Consider the following 25,000-nt stretch of genomic DNA (forward strand, 5'->3'; position numbering starts at 1 on the left):
ACCCCCTGTATAGCGAAACACGGCAAACAAACACACACAAACAATAAAAAACCGTATAAATTAATTAATCCCCCCAAAATACATCGGCAAAGCCCCTTAAAACATCGTAAAGGAGGCCAAAACAGGGCTGTGTTGTGGTGGTGGCGGCGTGTGGCAGCCCCAACGTTGCCAGATTGTCGTACTCTGTCTTATGTTTGCCGATTTCCGCCCCAATAATTGCCTCCTCGACCCGAATAACTGCCTTCATATATAGTTATCATTAAAATGGTTAATTGTTAGTGCTTTTTGGCGATATCTATGGCTCAGAAACCGGTAAATACGAGGCCCTGAATACGATAATCTGGCCCCTGAGCACCGTTGCCAGATTATCGTACTCGGAGCCTCATATTTACCGGTTTCTAAGCCATAGCTACCCCCAAAAAGCACCAATAATTAACCATTTTAACGATAGCTATATATGAAGGCAGTGACTGGGGTCGAGGAGGCAGTCTGGAGGGCGGAAATCAGCAAACACAAGACAGAGTACGACACCTAGGCAGCTGGGTACGACAATCTGGCAACGTTGCCCGTGAGTGGTCGGCGAGGAGGCGCGTGTCGGCGGCTGAGTGTGTGTGTTTGTGTGTTATTTTCCTTCGCTCCCTCGTGACCGTGCGCCGCCATGGGGGCCTACCTGTCCAAGCCCGTGACGGAGAAGACCAGCAGCGACGGGCAGCAGGGCGAGGTGCACTTCGGCGCCTCGGCCATGCAGGGCTGGAGGGTGTCGCAGGAGGTGGGCCGCCCTTTGTGTGTCTCGTGCAGGATTTTGCCCGACGTGGCGTTTTGTTAGCGGCTTTGTTCATTTTTTGGCGGGTTGCTCGATTTGCTAACGTGTTTGTGTACGCCCTCGTGGCCGCCCTTCCCGCCCTCCCTTCTTCCTTATTTCCCTCCCTGACTCCCGCCTCGTTTCCCTCCCTTTTTCCTTATCTCCCCCTCTCCTTCCCGCCCTGCCTCCCTACCCTCCCTTGGTTTCCCTCCCTTTTTCCTTATCTCCCCCTCCCTCCCTGCCTCCCTGCCTCCCGCCGCCTGGTTTCCCTCGCCCCGCACGCTGCCGGCACCCTGTGGGCACCACCCAACACCCGGGTGCCCGACACCCCAGTGCAATATATTCAGAGACCTACAGGGGGCCATGGGGCTTTGCCCCTCCTTAGTGTGTTGATGTATATTAATGAGTGTTTAGTGGTCCAGGGAGGCCGGGGGTACGGTGTTGGCTGGTGCTGGGCAGGCAGTGTGTCCTGTGGTGTGCTGTGGCCTGTGAGGGGCAGCACAGGGCACCAGCAGGTGGTTGGCTAGGACAGGTCCTCAAAGTGAGGTCCTGTTCCCCAGAGGGTCCCAAGCCCCAGAGGGGTCGCAAAATGATTTTTAGGGGTCGTGACCCCTGCACCCTCTGCCCTCCTCCTTGGGGACGAAAATGTGTTGTAGTGATTGTCAGGAACACTTGGTGGTGGTGAGTGTGTTGCCAGGCCTTCACAGCACTGGGTGGGTGGGTGCGTGGGTGCGGCCAAACACTGGACAACCCCTGCCCAGGAGGCCGGGCACCACCACTGCCTGGGTCAGGGCACAAGGCCTCATTCCCTGCCAAGGGTATCATGCAGCAAACCTTTACAAAATACATTACTAATGATTTATGGGGGAAAAAGTAATAAATATATATGTAAACAAATATATGAATTAGCACATAAATAATTAATTAACTAAAGAAAAGTTGAATAGATAATTGAAGCTCTTACTGTTATGTAGCAAGACTGATCACTAAGGATTTCACTTCCCTTCCTCTCATTCCCTTCCCTTCCCTTCCTTTTCCATCCCCTTTCCTTCCCTTCCCTATCCTTCCCTTTCCGTCCATTTTCAATCCTTCCCATTCCTTCTCCTCCCTTCCTTTCCCTTCCCTTCCCTTCCCAATCCTTCCTTTTCCTTTCCTTCCCCTCCTTTCCCATTCCTTCCCTATCCTTCCCTTCCCTTTCCTTCCTCTTCCAATCCTTCCCTTCCCCTCCTCTCCCAATCCTTCCCTCTCCCTCTCCCCTCCCTCCCTCCCCCCACTGACCACACTCCCCCCTCCTCCAGGACGCACACAATGCCATCCTGGATTATGACGCGCACACACACCTCTTCGCTGTGTACGACGGACACGGCGGACACGAGGTCAGCGCGTACACGGCGATGGAACTCCCGCAGGTCATCAAGAACACAAGCGCGTACACGGAAGGCAAGATCTCGCAGGCGCTCACAGACGCGTTCATGGATTTTGACGCAACCTTGGTGCAGCCGGAGGTGGTGTCGGTCCTAACGCACATAGCCAGCAGCAAGGAGCAGGCCGAGGGTGGGTGCTTGTGTGCGTTTGTGTGCGCGTGTGTGTTTTGTATGTGCGTGGCTTGAGTTTGTGTGTGTGTGTGTTTTATGTATTTTGTCCGATCTTCCTGAATTTGACGTAACTTGTATGTATATTTTATTATTATTATTATTATCATTATTATTATTATTATTATTGTTGATGTTGATTGAAATATAGGGTTAAGGTCTTCTTCCTCCTCCTTCTCCTCCTCCTCTTCTTCTTCCTCCTCCTCCTCCTCCCCTCCCTTTTTTTTCTAATTTTGTCTGATCTTCCAGAGTCCGACGACAGCGAGGAGGATGTTGACGGGCTGTACCGGGAGGCCACGATGCCCTTGGCCGAGGTCATCGCCAAGTACGCAGACAACCCTCAGGTGGCGCGGTGCAAGGACAAAAAGGTCAGCCATAGTTTGACCTTCCCAGATTTTGACACTGTTATGACGAAAACTATTTTTGGCGAATTTTATTATTATTATTATTATTATTTTGGACGGTAATGTTTTGACGCACTTCTCGGAATGGTGTGAGAGGGGGAAATATAGATACCGTATTTCCTGCCTTATAAGACTTCACCAAGCTACAGGAATGGATCAAAAAGTGGCTGCTACAATTCAATGAAGAGAAATGTTAAGTTCTACACCTTGGGAGGGGATATCCAGCACACCAATACCACATGGGAAACACTCCACTATCCACCACAGAGGCAGAGAGAGACCTGGGAGTGTATGTTACCAGGCTACCAGTGAAGGGATATCCAGCACACCAATACCACATGGGAAATACTCCACTATCCACCACAGAGAAAGACCTGGGAGTGTATGTTACCAGGCTACCAGTGAAGGGATATCCAGCACACTAATAGCACATGGGAAACACTCCACTATCCACCACAGAGAAAGACCTGGGAGTGTATGTTACCAGGCTACCAGTGAAGGGATATCCAGCACACCAATACCACATGGGAAACACTCCACTATCCACCACAGAGGCAGAGAAAGACATGGGAGTGTATGTTACCAGGCTACCAGTGAAGGGATATCCAGCACACTAATAGCACATGGGAAACACTCCACTATCCACCACAGAGAAAGACCTGGGAGTGTATGTTACCAGGCTACCAGTGAAGGGATATCCAGCACACCAATACCACATGGGAAACACTCCACTATCCACCACAGAGAAAGACCTGGGAGTGTATGTTACCAGGCTACCAGTGAAGGGATATCCAGCACACCAATACCACATGGGAAACACTCCACTATCCACCACAGAGGCAGAGAAAGACATGGGAGTATATGTTACCAGGCTACCAGTGAAGGGATATCCAGCACACCAATACCACATGGGAAACACTCCACTATCCGCCACAGAGAAAGACCTGGGAGTGTATGTTACCAGGCTACCAGTGAAGGGATATCCAGCACACCAATACCACATGGGAAACACTCCACTATCCACCACAGAGAAAGACCTGGGAGTGTATGTTACCAGGCTACCAGTGAAGGGATATCCAGCACACCAATACCACATGGGAAACACTCCACTATCCACCACAGAGAAAGAGCTGGGAGTGTATGTTACCAGGCTACCAGTGAAGGGATATCCAGCACACCAATACCACATGGGAAACACTCCACTATCCACCACAGAGAAAGACCTGGGAGTGTATGTTACCAGGCTACCAGTGAAGGGATATCCAGCACACCAATACCACATGGGAAACACTCCACTATCCACCACAGAGGCAGAGAAAGACCTGGGAGTGTATGTTACCAGGCTACCAGTGAAGGGATATCCAGCACACCAATACCACATGGGAAACACTCCACTATCCACCACAGAGAAAGAACTTGGAGTGTATGTTACCAGGCTACCAGTGAAGGGATATCCAGCACACCAATACCACATGGGAAACACTCCACTATCCACCACAGAGAAAGACCTGGGAGTGTATGTTACCAGGCTACCAGTGAAGGGATATCCAGCACACCAATACCACATGGGAAACACTCCACTATCCACCACAGAGAAAGACCTGGGAGTGTATGTTACCAGGCTACCAGTGAAGGGATATCCAGCACACCAATACCACATGGGAAACACTCCACTATCCACCACAGAGGCAGAGAAAGACCTGGGAGTGTATGTTACCAGGCTACCAGTGAAGGGATATCCAGCACACCAATACCACATGGGACACACTCCACTATCCACCACAGAGAAAGACCTGGGAGTGTATGTTACCAGGCTACCAGTGAAGGGATATCCAGCACACCAATACCACATGGGAAACACTCCACTATCCACCACAGAGGCAAAGACCTGGGAGTGTATGTTACCAGGCTACCAGTGAAGGGATATCCAGCACACCAATACCACATGGGAAACACTCCACTATCCACCACAGAGGCAGAGAAAGACCTGGGAGTGTATGTTACCAGGCTACCAGTGAAGGGATATCCAGCACACCAATACCACATGGGAAACACTCCACTATCCACCACAGAGAAAGACCTGGGAGTGTATGTTACCAGGCTACCAGTGAAGGGATATCCAGCACACCAATACCACATGGGAAACACTCCACTATCCACCACAGAGAAAGACCTGGGAGTGTATGTTACCAGGCTACCAGTGAAGGGATATCCAGCACACCAATACCACATGGGAAACACTCCACTATCCACCACAGAGAAAGACCTGGGAGTGTATGTTACCAGGCTACCAGTGAAGGGATATCCAGCACACCAATACCACATGGGAAACACTCCACTATCCACCACAGGGGCAGGGAAATCTTATTTACAAAAGTGCGTCTTATATATTGGGAAATACAGTAATTAAATCCATTCTTAGACTACTTAATGATCTTTTTGCCCAATTAAGTAGATTCTTAGACCACTTAATAACCTTCTCTCTCTCCCTCCAGACTGCCTCTCCATACCTCAAGGCCAAAGGTGGAGGAAACAAAGCAGAGGAGGAAATGGAGGAGGAGGAGGAGGAGGCTGCTGGTTCTTCCTCCTCCTCCTCCTCAACCTCCCTCCCTTCCTCCTCTTCCGTGAACGGCGCAAAGGCAGAAGAGGAGGAGGAGGAGGAGGTGAAGAAGAAGGAAGAGAAGAAGGAGGAGAAGGTGGAGAGAAAAGTGGAGGTCAACGGAGAGAACAAACACATCATAAACGGAGGAAAGGAGGAAGAGGAGGAGGAGGAGGAGGAGGAGAAGAAAGAGGAGGAAGCAATTTTGAACGGTGAAACAAAGGAAGAAGAAAAAGAAGAGGAAGAGGAAGAGAAGACCAGGAAAGGGAAGGGAGGGAAAGGAGGAAAAGGAGGAGGTGGAGGAAAGGGAAAGTCTCTCCTCAAGAACTCGGAGGTAGTCGCTCTGAGGGAGAGAAGAGCGAAGGAGAAGCGGAGGGAAGCAGCGATCAAGGCGGCGGAGATATACAGGAAGATACAGGAGGAGGGAGGAGGAGGAGGAGAGGAAGAGGAGGAGGAGGAGGAGGAAGATGAAGATGATGAGGACGAGAGCTTTGAGGATGCTGGGTAAGTGCGTGTGTGTGTGTGTGTGTGTGTGTTTTTGGTCATGTACGCATTTCCATGTACGTAGAAACTTAGCATATTGTGTGTGTGTACTTCTAACTTAATTCGTGTGCGCGCGTATATCTGTGTCTGTTTTTGGTCATGTATGCATTTCCATGTACGTATAAGCTTACTATATGTGTGTGTGTGTGTGTGTGTGTGTCCAACGTCATGTACGCAAAAAAACTTACATGTGTGTATTTTCAGAGACGACGCAGAGGAGGACGTGGAAGGGGAGGAGAGCGAGGAAGAAGAGGAGGAGGAGGAAGAGGAAGAGGAGGAGGAGGAGGAAGACGGGGTGGAGGCGGAAGAGGATGAGGATGATCCGTATGCCCAATTTGCCCTCAACATGAAGGAGGAGGTGAGAGAGAGAGAGAGAGAGAGAGAGAGAGAGAGAGAGAGAGAGAGAGAGAGAGAGAGAGAGAGAGAGAGAGAGAGAGAGAGAGAGAGAGAGAGAGAGAGAGAAGAATAGAGCAAGAGAGAGACAGAGAGAGTTTGTTGATGAAATATATGAAAAAGAATCACACACACACACACACACACACACACACATACATACATATATATATATTTCTTTCTCCTATTCCTTCCTCCTCCTCCTTCCTTCCTTTTCTCTCTCTCTCTCTCTCTCTCTCTCTCTCTCTCTCTCTCTCTCTCTCTCTCTCTCTCCCTTCCCTCTCCTCTTTCTCTCCCTTTTTCCTTATTTTCCTTCCTTTCTCCTCTCTCCCTCCTTATCCCTCCCTTCCCTTCCCTTCCTTTCTCTCCCTTCCTCTCTCTCTCTCTCTCTCTCTCTCTCTCTCTCTCTCTCTCTCTCTCTCTCTCTCTCTCTCTCTCTCTCTCTCTCTCTCACACACACACACACACACACACACACACACACACACACCCTCCCCCCATACCCCCACCCCTAACCCCCCCTCTCCCCCCACCCCCCATAGTCCGGGTTCGACAGTGGGTGCACAGCCTGCGTGGCGCTGCTCCGAGGGAATGAGCTGTTCGTGGCTAATGTGGGAGACTCCCGCTGTGTGGTGTGCCGCGGCGGGGAGGCGCTGGACATGTCCCTCGACCACAAACCAGAGGACGACCCCGAGGCGACCCGGATCAAGAACGCAGGAGGTCGGGTCACAGCGGACGGAAGGGTCAACGGAGGACTGAACCTGTCGCGGGCTATTGGTGAGGATTTTGGGATTGTTGTGTTTTTTATTATTATTATTATTATTTTGTGACATAACAGGTGTGTGCGTGTGTGTGTGTGTGTGTGTGTGCGCATGTTTTTTTCTGTTTTACCTGGATTTCGTGATGGACTGAGTGTTGTTTCTTTCAATAATAATAATAATAACAATGAATTTACGGAGTACCCCATAGCAAAGGACCGTTGTTTTGTCCTGAACCGCCGCTGTGTCTTGGCGATGGGTTCTGAGGGTCATCTCCAAGAGTAATTATTATACCGAGGAAATATCTGGGTCGGCAGTCACATTGATGCTAGACTTCGTTCCCCCTCGGACAGATTATAATTATGTTTGTTTTTATTGGCTCGGAAAATTCCTCTATGCTTCCTTACTAATGAGACTTTCCATACAACAAAGTGAGGTCATTCTGTGTTGATTTAGACCATAAGGGGCTGGCTATCATGTGTTGGAAGATACCCTAAACTTAACCTAACATAACCTATCAAAACCCCAAACAGTCACTATAGGTCTTGACTCAGAAAATTCATCTATGCTTCCTTACTAATGAGACTTTCCATACAACAAAGTGAGGTCATTCTGTGTTGATTTGTACCATAAGGGGCTGGCTATCATGTGTTGGAAGATACCCTAAACTTAACCTAACATAACCTATCAAAACCCCAAACAGTCACTATAGGTCTTGACTCAGAAAATTCCTCTATGCTTCCTTACTAATGAGACTTTCCATACAGCAAAGTGAGGTCATTCTGTGTTGATTTATACCATAAGGGGCTGGCTATCATGTGTTGGAAGATACCCTAAACTTAACCTAACAAAACCCCAAACAGTCACTATAGGTCTTGACTCAGAAAATTCATCTATGCTTCCTTACTAATGAGACTTTCCATGCAGCAAAGTGAGGTCATTCTGTGTTGATTTGTACCATAAGGGGCTGGCTATCATGTGTTGGAAGATACCCTAAACTTAACCTAACATAACCTATCAAAACCCCAAACAGTCATTATAGGTCTTGACTCAGAAAACTCATATATGCTTCCTTACTAATGAGACTTTCCATACAACAAAGTGAGGTCATTCTGTGTTGATTTATACCACAAGGTGCTGGCTATCATGTGTTGGAAGATACCCTAAACTTAACCTAACATAACCTAACAAAACCCCAAACAGTCACTTTAGGTCTTGACTCAGAAAACTCATATATGCTTCCTTACTAATGAGACTTTCCATACAGCAAAGTGAGGTCATTCTGTGTTGATTTAGACCATAAGGGGCTGGCTATCATGTGTTGGAAGATACCCTAAACTTAACCTAACATAACCTAACAAAACCCCAAACAGTCACTATAGGTCTTGACTCAGAAAATTCATCTATGCTTCCTTACTTATGAGACTTTCCATACAGCAAAGTGAGGTCATTCTGTGTTGATTTAGACCATAAGGGGCTGGCTATCATGTGTTGGAAGATACCCTAAACTTAACCTAACTAATGAGACTTTCCATACAGCAAAGTGAGGTCATTCCATGTTGATTTATGTTGACTATGATGTGTTTCTCTTCCTCCTCATCCTTTCATTTCATTCCTCTCTCTCCATTTCCCTGACCTGACCTGACCCCGTGCCGCAGGTGACCACGGGTACAAACAGAACAAGGCACTGCCAGCGGAGGAGCAGATGATCAGCCCCCTGCCTGACGTGCGCTCGGTGATGCTCACGCCGGAGGACAGCTTCATCATTGTGGCATGTGACGGGATATGGAACTCTCTCTCGTCACAGGAGGCGTGCGACTTTGTGGCTGACAGAATGGCCAAGCTGGGGGATGACGGCAAGCTGTCCAGCATATGTGAGGAGGTGAGTGTGTGTGTGTGTGTAGGGGTTGGGGGGGGTATGTTTTTGCCTGGTCAGAGTGTGTGTGTGAGGGAGGGATGTGCAGGAGAGGCGAGGGGTATGAGGTATAGGGAGAAGGAGAGATGTAAGGTGCAGGCAGGGCAGATTGGCATGCAGGGTACAGTTCTAACCCTTCCCTTCCCTTCCGTCCCTGGCAGCTGTTTGATCACTGCCTGGCACCAGACACCCATGGCGACGGCACTGGCTGTGATAACATGACCTGTATCATCATCAATCTCAAAGACTGCCCCAAACCACACCCAAAACCCGCCATCGCACCCACCCCCTCGTCCACCACCTCCTCCAAAAGGCCGCTAGGAGGAGATGAGGAGGAGGAGGAGGAGGAGAAGAAGGAGGAGGAGGAGAAGAAGGAGCCAGAGGAGAAGAAGTTGAGGACAGGAGATTAAAGACTGGATTTTGTAGGGATTAATTAGGTTAGATTATTATTATTATTATTATATATTTTTTTTGAATGTAGTTCTTGTATTTCTTTTATTATTATTATTTTTTAGGGCAAGATATTGAAATGTTTGTGTAGGGGGTTTTGTCACGCACACACACGCACACACACGCACACACACACACACACACACATATACACTAGTTGTTCGGTTTGCTCAGTACAAAATAACCTTATCTGAGCTCTCTCTCTCTCTCTCTCTCTCTCTCTCTCTCTCTCTCTCTCTCTCTCTCTCTCTCTCTCTCTCTCTCTCACATATGCTCAGAAAGTGCTTGAGAAATTACTATTATTATTATTATTATTATTATTATTATTATTATTATTATTATTATTATTATTGTTATTATTAGTGGTGGGAATATAATGTTACTTTTACTACTACTACTACTACTACTACTATTACTATTACTACAATGCTTCTCTCTCTCTCTCTCTCTCTCTCTCTCTCTCTCTCTCTCTCTCTCTCTCTCTCTCTGCTTCATATTCCCCTTCTTTCTTTTTCTTCTTTTATTTTTTTCTTTATTTTTCTCCTCCTCCTCCTCCTCCTCCTCCTCCTCCTCCATGATGAAAGAATGTGCGTGTGTGTGTGTGTGTGTGTGTAATCTTTTTATGTATGTGTGTACGTATGTGTGTGTGTGTGTGTGTGTGTGTGTGTGTGTGTGTGTGTGTGTGTGTGTCCACCACCTATTATTATTATTATTATTATTATTATTATTATTATTATTATTATTATTATTATTATTATTATTATTATTATTATTATTATTATTATTTGAGTGACAATGATGATGTGTTAGGAAGAGGTGTGTCAACAAACATACACACACACACACACACACACACACACACACACACACACACACACACACACACAGTTGTGTCGTCTTTGTAATAAATTCTTCAACTTGAGAATTTGTTTGTTTTCTTCTTCCTTTTCTTGTTGTTTTCTCTCCATTTTCCTTCCTTGGTGTGGTGAGATGGGGAGAGGAGAGAGAAGGAGGGAGGGAGGGAGGGAAAGGAAGGAAGGAAGGAGGGAGGGAAAGGAAGGAAGGAAGGAGGGAGAAAGGGAAAGGAAGGAAGGAGGGAGGGAAAGGAAGGAAGGAGGGAGAAAGGGAAAGGAAGGAAGGAGGGAGGGAAAGGAAGGAAGGAGGGAGGGAAAGGAAGGAAGGAGGGAGGGAGGGAAAGGAAGGAAGGAGGGAGGGAAAGGAAGGAAGGAGGGAGGGAGGGAAAGGAAGGAAGGAAGAAGGGAGGGAAAGGAAGGAAGAACAAACAACAGCAGACCTTACGAGGCTGTTTGTGACGCCTACCATTGGTTTCATGGTACTACCTCCACATGTATTAATAGTTGCATAATCACTCTGTCCTGCCTGGGGGTTGGGATGGCATGTTCCTCCCTTCTCCCTTGTTGTTTACCTGCAACAATAAACTATCAATCAATCAATCAACAACAAGGGAGAAGGGAGTTACAGGTTGTGCCGTTACGAAGGCTGAATCTCCAACGGGTCACTGCACAGCAAGAGCAAGAGCAAGAGTAAACAAGCTGCTTGGTGCTGACTCCTGGTGCTGGTGGTGGTGTCGCGCTTCACAGTCAGCACTCCACACAGCAGCCTCCGTCCAGTGCTGTGCCGGGCCGAGGTGAGTGTGTGTGTGTGTGCCCGACACGCGGGCGCGGCCTCGCCCACTTGCCCCGCCCAGACAGCCCTTGGGTACTCTCGCCCCTGCAGTGAGTTCGCTCCTTGGTCACCTTTCCATGGTGTGTTCCCTGGCGTGGTTCTGCCCCGCAATTCTTGGTTTGCTGTTTCCCTTTCCTTCACAAGGTGCCCTTCAGCTGCCCGCTGCCTCCAGGGTGTCGAGGGCAGGTGCCTCATCACTCTGGGCCTGTTTTGACTCAGCTTATTTGGTGCAGTTTTGTGCCTGGCAGCAGTAGGTCACTGTCATATATATATATATATATATATATATATATATATATATATATATATATATATATATATATATATATATATATATATATGTGTGTGTGCTTTGTCTTACATTTTAGGAATTTGGCGATGCTTTTTATTTTGAATCCTGTTTCTATGAGGATGTGATCTTTGTCCCCGCAGCCCCGCCGGTGCTGTGCAGAAGTGAGGTGGTGCTGTGCTCAGCGCTCCCTGCGTCCTGGCTGCCGCTGGCCTCTGCTCCAGTGGAGGGTGCCAGGCCGGGCAGCAGCCGGAGTGCCCGGGGCCAGCAGGAGCAGACTGTCTCTGCTGTGAGGGTCAGGGGTGACCAGGAGAGCCACCACCACCACCACCACCTTGCTGCTGGCACCTCCAGCCATAAAGGAAAGGGAAAGGTTGAGTGCAGGAAGCCTTGAGGCAGAACAGCTCCACCAGACACAGCCTTGCACACACTGCTGAAGGAAACCATGAGCGCCAAGAGTGTGGGAAAAGACTCCCTGGGAAGGCTGACCTCACCAAGCACACCCACACACTCTGGAGGAAGACCTCATGAATGCCAAGACTGTGGCAAAAAGTTCAGTGCTAAGAGTGCCCTCAACACACACACCCTTACACACACTGGTGAAAGACCTCATGAATGCCAAGACTGTGGCAAAAAGTTTAGCCTTAAGTGTAACCTCAACACACACACCCTTACACACACTGGTGAAAGACCTCATGAATGCCAAGACTGTGGCAAAAAGTTCAGTGCTAAGAGTGCCCTCAACACACACACCCTTACACACACTGGTGAAAGACCTCATGAATGCCAAGAGTGTGGCAAAAAGTTCAGTGCTAAGAGTGCCCTCAACACACACACCCTTACACACACTGGTGAAAGACCTCATGAATGCCAAGACTGTGGCAAAAAGTTTAGCCAGAAGAGTGACCTCAACACACACACCCTTACACACACTGGTGAAAGACCTCATGAATGCCAAGACTGTGGCAAAAAGTTCAGTGTTAAGAGTGCCCTCAACAGACACACTCTTACACACACTGGTGAAAGACCTCATGAGTGCCGTGACTGTGGCAAAAAGTTCAGGGTTAAGAGTGCCCTCAACAGACACACCCTTACACACACTGGTGAAAGACCTCATGAATGCCAAGAGTGTGGCAAAAAGTTCAGGGTTAAGAGTGCCCTCAACAGACACACCCTTACACACACTGGTGAAAGACCTCATGAATGCCAAGAGTGTGGCAAAAAGTTCAGGGTTAAGAGTGCCCTCAACAGACACACCCTTACACACACTGGTGAAAGACCTCATGAATGCCAAGACTGTGGCAAAAAGTTTAGCCAGAAGAGTGACCTCAACACACACACCCTTACACACACTGGTGAAAGACCTCATGAATGCCAAGACTGTGGCAAAAAGTTTAGCCAGAAGAGTGACCTCAACACACACACCCTTACACACACTGGTGAAAGACCTCATGAATGCCAAGAGTGTGGCAAAAAGTTTTGGCAGAAGAGTGACCTCAACATACACACCCTTACACACACTGGTGAAAGACCTCATGAATGCCAAGAGTGTGGCAGGAGGTTCTTTTCTATGTGTGTGTTGAACAAGCACATCTTCAGACACTCTGGCTTGAGAGAGTTCAAGTGTGATGTCTGTAAGAAACATTTCAAGACCAAGGGGGATATTACCAGGCATATGAAGAGACACTTCCCCTGAGGTGCTGCTGAATGTGTTATGCATGTGTGTGTGTGTGTGTGTGTGTGTGTGTGTGTGTGTGTGTCCAGCACCTATTATTATTATTGCTGTTTCCCTTTCCTTCACAAGGTGCCCTTCAGCTGCCCGCTGCCTCCAGGGTGTCGAGGGCAGGTGCCTCATCACTCTGGGCCTGTTTTGACTCAGCTTATTTGGTGCAGTTTTGTGCCTGGCAGCAGTAGGTCATATATATATATATATATATATATATATATATATATATATATATATATATATATATATATATATATATATATATATATATATATATATATATATATATATGTGTGTGTGTGCTTTGTCTTACATTTTAGGAATTTGGTGATGCTCTTTATTTTGAATCCTGTTTCTATGAGGATGTGATCTTTGTCCCCGCAGCCCCGCCGGTGCTGTGCAGAAGTGAGGTGGTGCTGTGCTCAGCGCTCCCTGCGTCCTGGCTGCCGCTGGCCTCTGCTCCAGTGGAGGGTGCCAGGCCGGGCAGCAGCCGGAGTGCCCGGGGCCAGCAGGAGCAGACTGTCTCTGCTGTGAGGGTCAGGGGTGACCAGGAGAGCCACCACCACCACCACCACCTTGCTGCTGGCACCTCCAGCCATAAAGGAAAGGGAAAGGTTGAGTGCAGGAAGCCTTGAGGCAGAACAGCTCCACCAGACACAGCCTTGCACACACTGCTGAAGGAAAGCATGAGCGCCAAGAGTGTGGGAAAAGACTCCCTGGGAAGGCTGACCTCACCAAGCACACCCACACACTCTGGAGGAAGACCTCATGAATGCCAAGACTGTGGCAAAAAGTTCAGTGCTAAGAGTGCCCTCAACACACACACCCTTACACACACTGGTGAAAGACCTCATGAATGCCAAGACTGTGGCAAAAAGTTCAGTGTTAAGAGTGCTCTCATCAGACACACCCTTACACACACTGGTGAAAGACCTCATGAATGCCAAGAGTGTGGCAAAAAGTTAAGTGCTAAGAGTGCTCTCATCAGACACACCCTTACACACACTGGTGAAAGACCTCATGAATGCCAAGAGTGTGGCAAAAAGTTCAGTGCTAAGAGTGCCCTCAACACACACACCCTTACACACACTGGTGAAAGACCTCATGAATGCCAAGAGTGTGGCAAAAAGTTCAGTGTTAAGAGTGCCCTCAACACACACACCCGTACACACACTGGTGAAAGACCTCATGAATGCCAAGAGTGTGGCAAAAAGTTCACGGTTAAGAGTGCCCTCAACAGACACACCCTTACACACACTGGTGAAAGACCTCATGAATGCCAAGACTGTGGCAAAAAGTTTAGCCAGAAGGGTGACCTCAACACACACGCCCTTACACACACTGGTGAAAGACCTCATGAATGCCAAGAGTGTGGCAAAAAGTTCAGTACTAAGAAGGCCCTCAACACACACACTCTAACACACACTGGTGAAAGACCTCATGAATGCCAAGAGTGTGGCAAAAAGTTCAGTGTTAAGAGTGCCCTCAACACACACACCCTTACACACACTGGTGAAAGACCTCATGAATGCCAAGAGTGTGGCAGGAGGTTCTTTTCTATGTATGTGTTGAACAAGCACATCTTCAGACACTCTGGCTTGAGAGAGTTCAAGTGTGATGTCTGTAAGAAACATTTCAAGACCAAGGGGGATATTACCAGGCATATGAAGAGACACTTCCCCTGAGGTGCTGCTGAATGTGTTATGCATGTGTGTGTGTGTGTGTGTGTGTGTGTGTGTGTGTGTGTCCAGCACCTATGTGTGTGCTGTTTCCCTTTCCTTCACAAGGTGCCCTTCAGCTGCCCGCTGCCTCCAGGGTGTCGAGGGCAGGTGCCTCATCACTCTGGGCCTGTTTTGACTCAGCTTATTTGGTGCAGTTTTGTGCCTGGCAGCAGTAGGTCACTGTCATATATATATATATATATATATATATATATATATATATATATATATATATATATATATATATATATATATATATATATATATATATATATATATATATATATATATATATATATATATATATATATTTGTCTTACATTTTAGGAATTTGGAGATGGTCTTTATTTTGAATCCTGTTTCTATGAGGATGTGATCTTGGTCCCCGCAGCCCCGCCGGTGCTGGGCAGAAGTGAGGTGGTGCTGTGCTCAGCGCTCCCTGCGTCCTGGCTGCCGCTGGCCTCTGCTCCAGTGGAGGTGCCAGGCCGGGCAGCAGCCGAGTGCCAGGGGCCAGCAGGAGCAGACTGTCTCTGCTGTGAGGTCAGGGGTGACCAGGAGAGCCACCACCACCACCACCACCTTGCTGCTGGCACCTCCAGCCATAAAGGAAAGGGAAAGGTTGAGTGCAGGAAGCCTTGAGGCAGAACAGCTCCACCAGACACAGCCTTGCACACACTGCTGAAGGAAAGCATGAGCGCCAAGAGTGTGGGAAAAGACTCCCTGGGAACGCTGACCTCACCAAGCACACCCACACACTCTGGAGGAAGACCTCATGAATGCCAAGACTGTGGCAAAAAGTTCAGTGCTAAGAGTGCCCTCAACACACACACCCTTACACACACTGGTGAAAGACCTCATGAATGCCAAGACTGTGGCAAAAAGTTCAGTGTTAAGAGTGCTCTCATCAGACACACCCTTACACACACTGGTGAAAGACCTCATGAATGCCAAGAGTGTGGCAAAAAGTTAAGTGCTAAGAGTGCTCTCATCAGACACACCCTTACACACACTGGTGAAAGACCTCATGAATGCCAAGAGTGTGGCAAAAAGTTCAGTGCTAAGAGTGCCCTCAACACACACACCCTTACACACACTGGTGAAAGACCTCATGAATGCCAAGACTGTGGCAAAAAGTTCAGTGTTAAGAGTGCCCTCAACACACACACCCGTACACACACTGGTGAAAGACCTCATGAATGCCAAGAGTGTGGCAAAAAGTTCACGGTTAAGAGTGCCCTCAACAGACACACCCTTACACACACTGGTGAAAGACCTCATGAATGCCAAGACTGTGGCAAAAAGTTTAGCCAGAAGGGTGACCTCAACACACACGCCCTTACACACACTGGTGAAAGACCTCATGAATGCCAAGAGTGTGGCAAAAAGTTCAGTACTAAGAAGGCCCTCAACACACACACTCTAACACACACTGGTGAAAGACCTCATGAATGCCAAGAGTGTGGCAAAAAGTTCAGTGTTAAGAGTGCCCTCAACACACACACTCTAACACACACTGGTGAAAGACCTCATGAATGCCAAGAGTGTGGCAGGAGGTTCTTTTGTATGTCTGTGTTGAACAAGCACATCTTCAGACACTCTGGCTTGAGAGAGTTCAAGTGTGATGTCTGTAAGAAACATTTCAAGACCAAGGGGGATATTACCAAGCATATGAAGAGACACTTCCCCTGAGGTGCTGCTGAATGTGTTATGCATGTGTGTGTGTGTGTGTGTGTGTGTGTGTCCAGCACCTATTATTATTATTATTATTATTATGTGTAAACAGACATGCAGATGTACGTACATACGCACACACACAAACAGTCTGTGTAATAAATTGTTCACCTTGAGAAAGGCTTGGTGTTTTTTCTTCCTTTTCTTGTTTATTTTTCCTTCTTTTTATACTTTTTTTTCTTCTATTTCTTTTTTATTTTTCCTTCATTCTTTTCCTTCCTTGTTTTTTCTTTTTTCTTCATTTTCAGGATTTTAATCTTTTCATTTTTTTCATTTTTTCATTTCAAAGTTTTGTTTTCATTCACTTCTTTTTCTTAATGCTTTTATTTTGGTATAGTTTATTTCTTTTTTTGTTTTTCTCCCCTTTTCATTCTTTTTCCCTTTCTACTTTCTCTCTCTCTCTCTCTCTCTCTCTCTCTCTCTCTCTCTCTCTCTCTCTCTCTCTCTCTCTCTCTCTCTCTCTCCTCCAAGAGGATTTGCACAAAATTTCAGCTTGGTCGGATAGATGGGAGATGCCCTTTAACGTAGACAAGTGCCAGGTCCTTCAAGTTGGAACGAGGAATAAAAAGTTTGATTACGAAATGCGCGGCGTTAAACTCAAAAGCGTTCAATGCGTCAAGGACTTGGGGGTCAAAATCGCGTCAAACCTCAAATTCTCACAGCAATGCATCGATGCAGCAAATAAAGCGAACAGAATGTTGGGCTTCATTAAAAGAAACTTTTTATTTAAGAATAAAGATGTAATACTCCCGCTCTACAACAGTTTAGTCAGACCCCACTTGGAATATGCGGTACAGTTTTGGTCTCCCCACCATGCAAAGGATATTGCTAAATTAGAAGGTGTTCAGCGTCGGGCAACGAAAATTATCCCTTCCTTGCGCAACAAATCCTACGAAGAAAGGCTTTCTACCCTTAACATGTTCTTTCTTGAGAAACGTCGCCTCCGAGGAAAACTGATCGAATGTTTTAAAATACTTAATGGTTTCACGAATGTAGACAGATCAACATTGTTTATGATCGATGACACTTTGCGCACGAGGAACAATGGCGTAAAACTCAGATGTAGACAAGTAAATTCAGACTGCACCAAATTTTTCTTCACCAACGTTGTAGTGCGAGAATGGAATAAGCTCCCATCATCAGTGGTCCAGTGTAACACGATTGACTCCTTCAAAAATAAGCTCGACCGTCACTTCCTTCAACTTAATATCAACTAGAGTAGAAATGCAACGTTTTGGAGTCTTCTGATTAATGTAAAATCACTTAGGTTTAAGGACAGACCACCAAGTCTGGACCATGGGGTCTGTGTGGTCTGATTTTCTATGTAAATCTATGTAAATCTCTCTAAATGGCGGGGATCAGGTGGCAAAACAGGGCGTCCAGTGCAGATGTAGCTAACAGATGTGGAGTAGAGGACCTGGAAACAGTGCTCAGAAGGGAAAGACTCCGGTGGTTTGGACATGTAAAGAGAGCAGGGGAGGACACAGTGCTGGGAGTTTTAGTAGAGGACCTGGAAACAGTGCTCCGAAGGGAAAGACTCCGATGGTTTGGACATGTAAAGAGAGCAGGGGAGGACACAGTGCTGGGAGTTTTAGTAGAGGACCTGGAAACAGTGCTCCGAAGGGAAAGACTCCGATGGTTTGGACATGTGAAGAGAGCAGGGAGGACACAGTGCTGGGAGTTTTAGTAGAGGACCTGGAAACAGTGCTCAGAAGGGAAAGACTCCGATGGTTTGGACATGTGAAGAGAGCAGGGAGGACACAGTGCTGGGAGTTTTAGTAGAGGACCTGGAAACAGTGCTCAGAAGGGAAAGACTCCGATGGTTTGGACATGTGAAGAGAGCAGGGGAGGACACAGTGCTGGGAGTTTTAGTAGAGGACCTGGAAACAGTGCTCGAAGGAAAGACTCCGATGGTTTGGACATGTAAAGAGAGCAGGGAGGATACAGTGCTGGGAGTTTTGGAGAGGACCTGGAAACAGTGCTCCGAAGGGAGACTCCGATGGTTTGGACATGTAAAGAGAGCAGGGGAGGACACAGTGCTGGGAGTTTTAGTAGAGGACCTGGAAACAGTGCTCAGAAGGGAAAGACTCCGATGGTTTGGACATGTAAAGAGAGCAGGGGAGGACACAGTGCTGGGAGTTTTAGTAGAGGACCTGGAAACAGTGCTCAGAAGGGAAAGACTCCGATGGTTTGGACATGTAAAGAGAGCAGGGGAGGATACAGTGCTGGGAGTTTTGGAGAGGACCTGGAAACAGTGCTCCGAAGGGAGACTCCGATGGTTTGGACATGTAAAGAGAGCAGGGGAGGACACAGTGCTGGGAGTTTTAGTAGAGGACCTGGAAACAGTGCTCAGAAGGGAAAGACTCCGATGGTTTGGACATGTAAAGAGAGCAGGGGAGGACACAGTGCTGGGAGTTTTGGAGAGGACCTGGAAACAGTGCTCAGAAGGGAAAGACTCCGATGGTTTGGACATGTGAAGAGAGCAGGGGAGGACACAGTGCTGGGAGTTTTAGTAGAGGACCTGGAAACAGTGCTCAGAAGGGAAAGACTCCGATGGTTTGGACATGTAAAGAGAGCAGGGGAGGACACAGTGCTGGGAGTTTTGGAGAGAGTGGAGGTAGAAGGAAGGAGACCAGCTGGTAGACGTAGGAGAGCGTGGAGAAGGTGTATACAGGAAGACTTGGCACTGATGGGATTGGATGAGCATCGGGCAGAAGACAGAGTAGAATGGAGGAGCGCCATAAAGCGTCCAACCGCTCAGCATGTCGTGATCCCTTGCCTTAGAAAATCTACCCCCTTCTTCCGCACATACATAATGGGGTTCATCTCTACAATGTTGACAGATGGCGGTATTATTGTAGGAGTACACCAGTCTAGTTGATGGGTTACTGCCCGCCCGGCCCCGCCGCCTCCCAGCCCCAGCCTTGTGTTTGTTCGTGCGTGCGTTTCAGATTTGCGCACGCCGCAAGCTTGAAGATATGTCACTGTGATTGGCTCTTTTGTTTGAAGATGACCAATTAAAAAAAGCGTAATTAATTCAGCCAATCATAGTGCTTTATTTCATCGAAGGAAGGCAGAGCTGTTGAATTTGAATCAGTTTGAGGAAGATGTCAGTGTGCGAAGGATGGCAGGTGACTTACTTCCAGTGCATCGCAAGATTTTTTGAGAAAAACGATATATCCCGCCAGCTTCTTCGAGAACACGGGGTTCTATCGAGTGTGGTACATTGCCCTAAGTGTGAGAAGGAGTGTTCATTGCGTGAAGACGACGAATAAGGTAATGTAACCGTTAGGTTAGGTTAGTTTTAGGTTAGGTTAGGTTAGGTTAGGTTAGTGTTAGGTTAGGTTAGTGTTAGGTTAGTGTTAGGTTAGGTTAGGTTAGGTTAGGTTAGGTTAGGTTAGTGTTAGGTTAGGTTAGTGTTAGGTTAGGTTAGTTTTAGGTTAGGTTATGTTAGGTTATGTTAGGGTTATGTTTAGTTTAAATGCACCTGTGTGGACGAAACTAGTTTTTTCTGGTAGATTTCGGTCTGTTTTGAATGAATGTGCTCTAAATTTTTTATCGCAAATCATTAGTCTCTTGGTTGGAAGGGGGGGGGGGTAAAAAAAAAACACGTGATTTGCGATAGAAATGACACGCATATTCATTCAAAACAGGCCGAAAACTACCGAAAAAAACTAGTTTCGTTCGGAAATGCGAGACTGGTGAAGTGCTACAAATTTACCCAGATGGCTGAGTCCCGTAGCAAAGTGTCCCAGGGGTGTGGGTGAAGCTGGCCTGCATGTGATGTGTGGGAGGTGCCGGAGAGAAATTTATTAATAGTTGTATAATCTCACTCTGTCCTGCCTGGGGGTTGGGATGGCATGTTCCTCCCTTCTCCCTTGTTGTTTACCTGCAACAATAAACTATCAATCAATCAATCAGGACGGAGATGATGAGGGTGGCACTGGCGGGCAGGGATGTGAATGGGAGGGTTGCAAGAAGGGACAGGGAATGGATGCTGGTGTGTGGGAGGTGCGGGAGATGATGAGGGTGGCACTGACGGGCAGGGATGTGAATGGGAGGGTTGCAAGAAGGGACAGGGAATGGATGCTGGTGTGTGGGAGGTGCGGGAGATGATGAGGGTGGCACTGACGGGCAGGGATGTCAATGGGAGGGTTGCAAGAAGGGACAGGGAATGGATGCTGGTGTGTGGGAGGTGCGGGAGATGATGAGGGTGGCACTGACGGGCAGGGATGTCAATGGGAGGGTTGCAAGAAGGGACAGGGAATGGATGCTGGTGTGTGGGAGGTGCGGGAGATGATGAGGGTGGCACTGACGGGCTGGGATGTGAATGGGAGGGTTGCAAGAAGGGACAGGGAATGGATGCTGGTGTGTGGGAGGTGCGGGAGATGATGAGGGTGGCACTGACGGGCAGGGATGTCAATGGGAGGGTTGCAAGAAGGGACAGGGAATGGATGCTGGTGTGTGGGAGGGACTTTTGAAGCAAATGAGGGACTTATAGAAGCCATGAAGAGTGTTCCGGAAAAGATGTGATGTGCAAGACATAGGGGAGTGGAAGATATGTAGTGGATATGCTTGTTTTGTTTTAGTTGATTGATTGATAGTTTATTGTTGCAGGTAAACAACAAGGGAGAAGGGAGTTACAGGTTGTGCCGTTACGAAGGCTGAATCTCCAACGGGTCACTGCACAGCAAGAGCAAGAGCAAGAGTAAACAAGCTGCTTGGTGCTGACTCCTGGTGCTGGTGGTGGTGTCGCGCTTCACAGTCAGCACTCCACACAGCAGCCTCCGTCCAGTGCTGTGCCGGGCCGAGGTGAGTGTGTGTGTGTGTGTGTGTGTGTGTGTGTGTGCCCGACACGCGGGCGCGGCCTCGCCCACTTGCCCCGCCCAGACAGCCCTTGGGTACTCTCGCCCCTGCAGTGAGTTCGCTCCTTGGTCACCTTTCCATGGTGTGTTCCCTGGCGTGGTTCTGCCCCGCAATTCTTGGTTTGCTGTTTCCCTTTCCTTCACAAGGTGCCCTTCAGCTGCCCGCTGCCTCCAGGGTGTCGAGGGCAGGTGCCTCATCACTCTGGGCCTGTTTTGACTCAGCTTATTTGGTGCAGTTTTGTGCCTGGCAGCAGTAGGTCACTGTCATATATATATATATATATATATATATATATATATATATATATATATATATATATATATATATATATATGTGTGTGTGCTTTGTCTTACATTTTAGGAATTTGGCGATGCTTTTTATTTTGAATCCTGTTTCTATGAGGATGTGATCTTTGTCCCCGCAGCCCCGCCGGTGCTGTGCAGAAGTGAGGTGGTGCTGTGCTCAGCGCTCCCTGCGTCCTGGCTGCCGCTGGCCTCTGCTCCAGTGGAGGGTGCCAGGCCGGGCAGCAGCCGGAGTGCCCGGGGCCAGCAGGAGCAGACTGTCTCTGCTGTGAGGGTCAGGGGTGACCAGGAGAGCCACCACCACCACCACCACCTTGCTGCTGGCACCTCCAGCCATAAAGGAAAGGGAAAGGTTGAGTGCAGGAAGCCTTGAGGCAGAACAGCTCCACCAGACACAGCCTTGCACACACTGCTGAAGGAAAGCATGAGCGCCAAGAGTGTGGGAAAAGACTCCCTGGGAAGGCTGACCTCACCAAGCACACCCACACACTCTGGAGGAAGACCTCATGAATGCCAAGACTGTGGCAAAAAGTTCAGTGCTAAGAGTGCCCTCAACACACACACCCTTACACACACTGGTGAAAGACCTCATGAATGCCAAGAGTGTGGCAAAAAGTTCAGTGTTAAGAGTGCCCTCAACACACACACCCGTACACACACTGGTGAAAGACCTCATGAATGCCAAGACTGTGGCAAAAAGTTCAGTGCTAAGAGTGCCCTCAACAGACACACCCTTACACACACTGGTGAAAGACCTCATGAATGCCAAGACTGTGGCAAAAAGTTCAGGGTTAAGAGTGCCCTCAACAGACACACCCTTACACACACTGGTGAAAGACCTCATGAATGCCAAGACTGTGGCAAAAAGTTTAGCCAGAAGGGTGACCTCAACACACACGCCCTTACACACACTGGTGAAAGACCTCATGAATGCCAAGAGTGTGGCAAAAAGTTCAGTACTAAGAAGGCCCTCAACACACACACTCTAACACACACTGGTGAAAGACCTCATGAATGCCAAGAGTGTGGCAAAAAGTTTAGCCAGAAGAGTGCCCTCAACAGACACACCCTTACACACACTGGTGAAAGACCTCATGAATGCCAAGAGTGTGGCAAAAAGTTTAGCCTGAAGAGTGACCTCAACAGACACACCCTTACACACACTGGTGAAAGACCTCATGAATGCCAAGACTGTGGCAAAAAGTTTAGCCTGAAGAGTGCCCTCAACACACACACCCTTACACACACTGGTGAAAGACCTCATGAATGCCAAGAGTGTGGCAAAAATTTTAGGCAGAAGAGTGACCTCAACACACACACCCTTACACACACTGGTGAAAGACCTCATGAATGCCAAGAGTGTGGCAAAAAGTTCAGTGCTAAAAAGTCCCTCAACACACACACCCTTACACACACTGGTGAAAGACCTCATGAATGCCAAGAGTGTGGCAAAAAGTTTTGGCAGAAGAGTGACCTCAACACACACACCCTTACACACACTGGTGAAAGACCTCATGAATGCCAAGAGTGTGGCAAAAAGTTCAGTACTAAGAGTGCCCTCAACACACACACTCTAACACACACTGGTGAAAGACCTCATGAATGCCAAGAGTGTGGCAAAAAGTTCAGTACTAAGAAGGCCCTCAACACACACACTCTAACACACACTGGTGAAAGACCTCATGAATGCCAAGAGTGTGGCAAAAAGTTCAGTACTAAGAAGGCCCTCAACACACACACTCTAACACACACTGGTGAAAGACCTCATGAATGCCAAGAGTGTGGCAAAAAGTTCAGTACTAAGAAGGCCCTCAACACACACACTCTAACACACACTGGTGAAAGACCTCATGAATGCCAAGAGTGTGGCAAAAAGTTCAGTGTTAAGAGTGCCCTCAACACACACACTCTAACACACACTGGTGAAAGACCTCATGAATGCCAAGAGTGTGGCAGGAGGTTCTTTTGTATGTATGTGTTGAACAAGCACATCTTCAGACACTCTGGCTTGAGAGAGTTCAAGTGTGATGTCTGTAAGAAACATTTCAAGACCAAGGGGGATATTACCAAGCATATGAAGAGACACTTCCCCTGAGGTGCTGTGTTGTGCTGCCCGATGTGTGTGTATCCACCACCTATTGTTATTATTATTATTATTATTATTATTATTATTATTATTATTATTTGAGTGACAATGATGATGTGATGTGTTAGAAAGAAATGTGTGAACAAACGTACACACACACACACACACACACACACACACACACACACACACACACACACACACACACACACACACACACACACAGCTATTTCATCTTTGTAATAAATTTATCAACTTGAGATTTTTTATTCTTTATTTTCCTTTATTTTGTACATTTTATTTAATTTTTCCTTTCCATATCTTTTCATTTTCCTTCATTCTCATTCTTTTCCTTCCTTGTTTTTCTCCTCCTTGTGGTTTTTTTCCTTGACCTTTTTTTCCTTGACCTTTCCCTTGACCTTTTTTCCTTAACCCTTTTCCCCATGCCCTTTTTTTCTTAACCTTTTCCCCTTGGCCTTTTTCCTTGACCTTTTTCCTTCACCATTTTCCTTGACCTTTTTCCTTGACCTTTTTTCCTTGACCTTTTTTCTTGACCTTTTTTTCTTGACCGTTTTCCTTGACCTTTATCCTTGACCTTTTTCCTTGACCTTTATCCTTGACCTTTTTTCTTAACCTTTATCCTTAACCTTTATCCTTGACCTTTTTTTCTTGACCTTTTTCCTTAACCTTTATCCTTGACCTTTTTCCTTGACCTTTTTTTTTACCTTTATCCTTGACCTTTTTTCCTTGACCTTTTCCTTGACCTTTTTTTCTTGACCATTTTCCTTGACCTTTTCCTTGGCCTTTTTTTCTTGACCTTTTTCCTTGACCGTTTTCCTTGACCTTTATCCTTGACCTTTTTCCTTAGCCTTTTTCCATCACTTTATTTTCTCTTCAATTTTTTTCTCTCTCTCTCTCTCTCTCTCTCTCTCTCTCTCTCTCTCTCTCTCTCTCTCTCTCTCTCTCTCTCTCTCTCTCTGTCAATGATTTTTCTATATTATAAGTATTTTCATCGCTTTATTTTCTCTCTCTCTCTCTCTCTCTCTCTCTCTCTCTCTCTCTCTCTCTCTCTCTCTCTCTCTCTCTCTTCTATGACTGTCCATGTATCTATATATAATTTCTATAAGAGAGGTGAGG

At 47.3% G+C, this 25,000-nt stretch overlaps 4 protein-coding genes and 4 long non-coding RNA genes across 68 annotated transcripts; 3 read left to right on the forward strand and 5 right to left on the reverse strand.

Moving 5' to 3' along the window:
* Positions 1-545: 545 nt before the first annotated feature.
* LOC126989013 (probable protein phosphatase CG10417) lies at positions 546-9,728 on the forward strand. Its single transcript, XM_050847485.1, has 8 exons — positions 546-769; positions 2,101-2,356; positions 2,644-2,762; positions 5,294-5,901; positions 6,145-6,298; positions 6,876-7,110; positions 8,750-8,973; positions 9,168-9,728. The coding sequence occupies exons 1-8, from the start codon at positions 659-661 to the stop codon at positions 9,414-9,416; spliced, it is 1,956 nt and encodes a 651-aa protein (XP_050703442.1). The 5' UTR covers positions 546-658; the 3' UTR covers positions 9,417-9,728.
* On the reverse strand, positions 2,919-5,269 carry LOC126989014 (uncharacterized). Of its 7 annotated transcripts, none has more exons than XR_007742742.1 (4): positions 4,592-5,269; positions 4,400-4,498; positions 4,022-4,120; positions 2,919-3,079 (listed from the first exon to the last, which is right to left on the reverse strand). XR_007742742.1 is itself a non-coding variant. In XM_050847489.1 (4 exons), exons 1-3 carry the CDS (start codon positions 5,121-5,123, stop codon positions 3,412-3,414), a joined length of 1,134 nt encoding a protein of 377 aa, XP_050703446.1. In that variant the 5' UTR covers positions 5,124-5,269; the 3' UTR covers positions 2,919-3,079; positions 3,266-3,411. The 7 variants fall into 7 exon arrangements, 5 of the variants coding, with proteins under 5 accessions (XP_050703446.1, XP_050703447.1, XP_050703443.1 ...); XR_007742741.1 differs by having other exon boundaries at positions 3,266-4,120; XM_050847489.1 differs by lacking the exon at positions 4,400-4,498 and adding an exon at positions 3,266-3,550 and having other exon boundaries at positions 3,743-4,399; positions 4,786-5,269.
* On the reverse strand, positions 7,975-8,421 carry LOC126989016 (uncharacterized). Its single transcript, XR_007742744.1, has 2 exons — positions 8,276-8,421; positions 7,975-8,095 (listed from the first exon to the last, which is right to left on the reverse strand). It is a non-coding gene; the product is annotated as an uncharacterized LOC126989016 (long non-coding RNA).
* On the forward strand, positions 8,060-8,456 carry LOC126989015 (uncharacterized). The gene is made up of 2 exons (XR_007742743.1): positions 8,060-8,197; positions 8,368-8,456. It is a non-coding gene; the product is annotated as an uncharacterized LOC126989015 (long non-coding RNA).
* Positions 9,653-10,373, reverse strand: LOC126989017 (uncharacterized). Its single transcript, XR_007742745.1, has 2 exons — positions 10,154-10,373; positions 9,653-9,752 (listed from the first exon to the last, which is right to left on the reverse strand). It is a non-coding gene; the product is annotated as an uncharacterized LOC126989017 (long non-coding RNA).
* An 855-nt stretch (positions 10,374-11,228) lies between these two features.
* Positions 11,229-12,040, forward strand: LOC126989022 (uncharacterized). The gene is made up of 2 exons (XR_007742752.1): positions 11,229-11,392; positions 11,575-12,040. It is a non-coding gene; the product is annotated as an uncharacterized LOC126989022 (long non-coding RNA).
* Positions 11,892-22,392, reverse strand: LOC126989018 (uncharacterized). 50 transcript variants are annotated; one of them, XM_050847533.1, is made up of 8 exons: positions 22,281-22,392; positions 16,152-16,403; positions 14,427-14,510; positions 14,175-14,342; positions 13,923-14,090; positions 12,544-12,963; positions 12,087-12,459; positions 11,892-12,002 (listed from the first exon to the last, which is right to left on the reverse strand). In XM_050847533.1, the coding sequence occupies exons 2-8, from the start codon at positions 16,238-16,240 to the stop codon at positions 11,922-11,924; spliced, it is 1,383 nt and encodes a 460-aa protein (XP_050703490.1). In that variant the 5' UTR covers positions 16,241-16,403; positions 22,281-22,392; the 3' UTR covers positions 11,892-11,921. The 50 variants fall into 50 exon arrangements, 47 of the variants coding, with proteins under 47 accessions (XP_050703490.1, XP_050703448.1, XP_050703450.1 ...); XM_050847491.1 differs by lacking the exons at positions 14,427-14,510; positions 22,281-22,392 and adding exons at positions 14,595-14,678; positions 15,648-15,815 and having other exon boundaries at positions 15,900-16,217; XM_050847493.1 differs by lacking the exons at positions 14,427-14,510; positions 22,281-22,392 and adding exons at positions 14,595-14,678; positions 15,648-15,815 and having other exon boundaries at positions 14,175-14,258; positions 15,900-16,216.
* Positions 22,142-23,851, reverse strand: LOC126989021 (uncharacterized). Of its 6 annotated transcripts, XM_050847547.1 has the most exons (5): positions 23,709-23,851; positions 22,785-23,288; positions 22,533-22,700; positions 22,365-22,448; positions 22,142-22,280 (listed from the first exon to the last, which is right to left on the reverse strand). In XM_050847547.1, the coding sequence occupies exons 1-5, from the start codon at positions 23,849-23,851 to the stop codon at positions 22,247-22,249; spliced, it is 933 nt and encodes a 310-aa protein (XP_050703504.1). In that variant the 3' UTR covers positions 22,142-22,246. The 6 variants fall into 6 exon arrangements, with proteins under 6 accessions (XP_050703504.1, XP_050703501.1, XP_050703502.1 ...); XM_050847544.1 differs by having other exon boundaries at positions 22,365-22,700; XM_050847545.1 differs by lacking the exon at positions 22,365-22,448 and having other exon boundaries at positions 22,184-22,280; positions 22,449-22,700.
* Positions 23,852-25,000: the final 1,149 nt, after the last annotated feature.

The sequence above is a fragment of the Eriocheir sinensis genome, unplaced genomic scaffold (assembly GCF_024679095.1).
Source record: "Eriocheir sinensis breed Jianghai 21 unplaced genomic scaffold, ASM2467909v1 Scaffold103, whole genome shotgun sequence".
NCBI lineage: Eukaryota > Metazoa > Arthropoda > Malacostraca > Decapoda > Varunidae > Eriocheir > Eriocheir sinensis.

Bases quoted from the DNA above. Each gene is read 5' to 3' on its own strand.
- LOC126989018 (XM_050847491.1), bottom strand. From the start codon at position 16,156: ATGAGGTCTTTCACCAGTGTGTGTAAGGGTGTGTCTGTTGAGGGCACT. The intron at 14,343-14,594 runs GTCTTTCACCAG...GGCATTCATGAG, and splicing joins ACACTCTTGGCATTCATGAG to GTCTTTCACCAGTGTGTGTA. The intron at 12,460-12,543 runs GTCTTTCACCAG...GGCACTCATGAG, and splicing joins ACACTCTTGGCATTCATGAG to GTCTTTCACCAGTGTGTGTA.
- LOC126989021 (XM_050847541.1), bottom strand. From the start codon at position 23,851: ATGCTTGGTAATATCCCCCTTGGTCTTGAAATGTTTCTTACAGACATC. The intron at 23,289-23,708 runs GTCTTTCACCAG...GGCATTCATGAG, and splicing joins ACACTCTTGGCATTCATGAG to GTCTTTCACCAGTGTGTGTA. The intron at 22,701-22,784 runs GTCTTTCACCAG...GGCATTCATGAG, and splicing joins ACACTCTTGGCATTCATGAG to GTCTTTCACCAGTGTGTGTA.
- LOC126989013 (XM_050847485.1), top strand. From the start codon at position 659: ATGGGGGCCTACCTGTCCAAGCCCGTGACGGAGAAGACCAGCAGCGAC. The intron at 2,357-2,643 runs GTGGGTGCTTGT...CTGATCTTCCAG, and splicing joins CAGCAAGGAGCAGGCCGAGG to AGTCCGACGACAGCGAGGAG. The intron at 8,974-9,167 runs GTGAGTGTGTGT...CGTCCCTGGCAG, and splicing joins TGTCCAGCATATGTGAGGAG to CTGTTTGATCACTGCCTGGC.
- LOC126989014 (XM_050847486.1), bottom strand. From the start codon at position 5,123: ATGTGGTATTGGTGTGCTGGATATCCCTTCACTGGTAGCCTGGTAACA. The intron at 4,400-4,785 runs GTCTTTCTCTGC...ATACACTCCCAG, and splicing joins CTGGTAACATACACTCCCAG to GTCTTTCTCTGTGGTGGATA.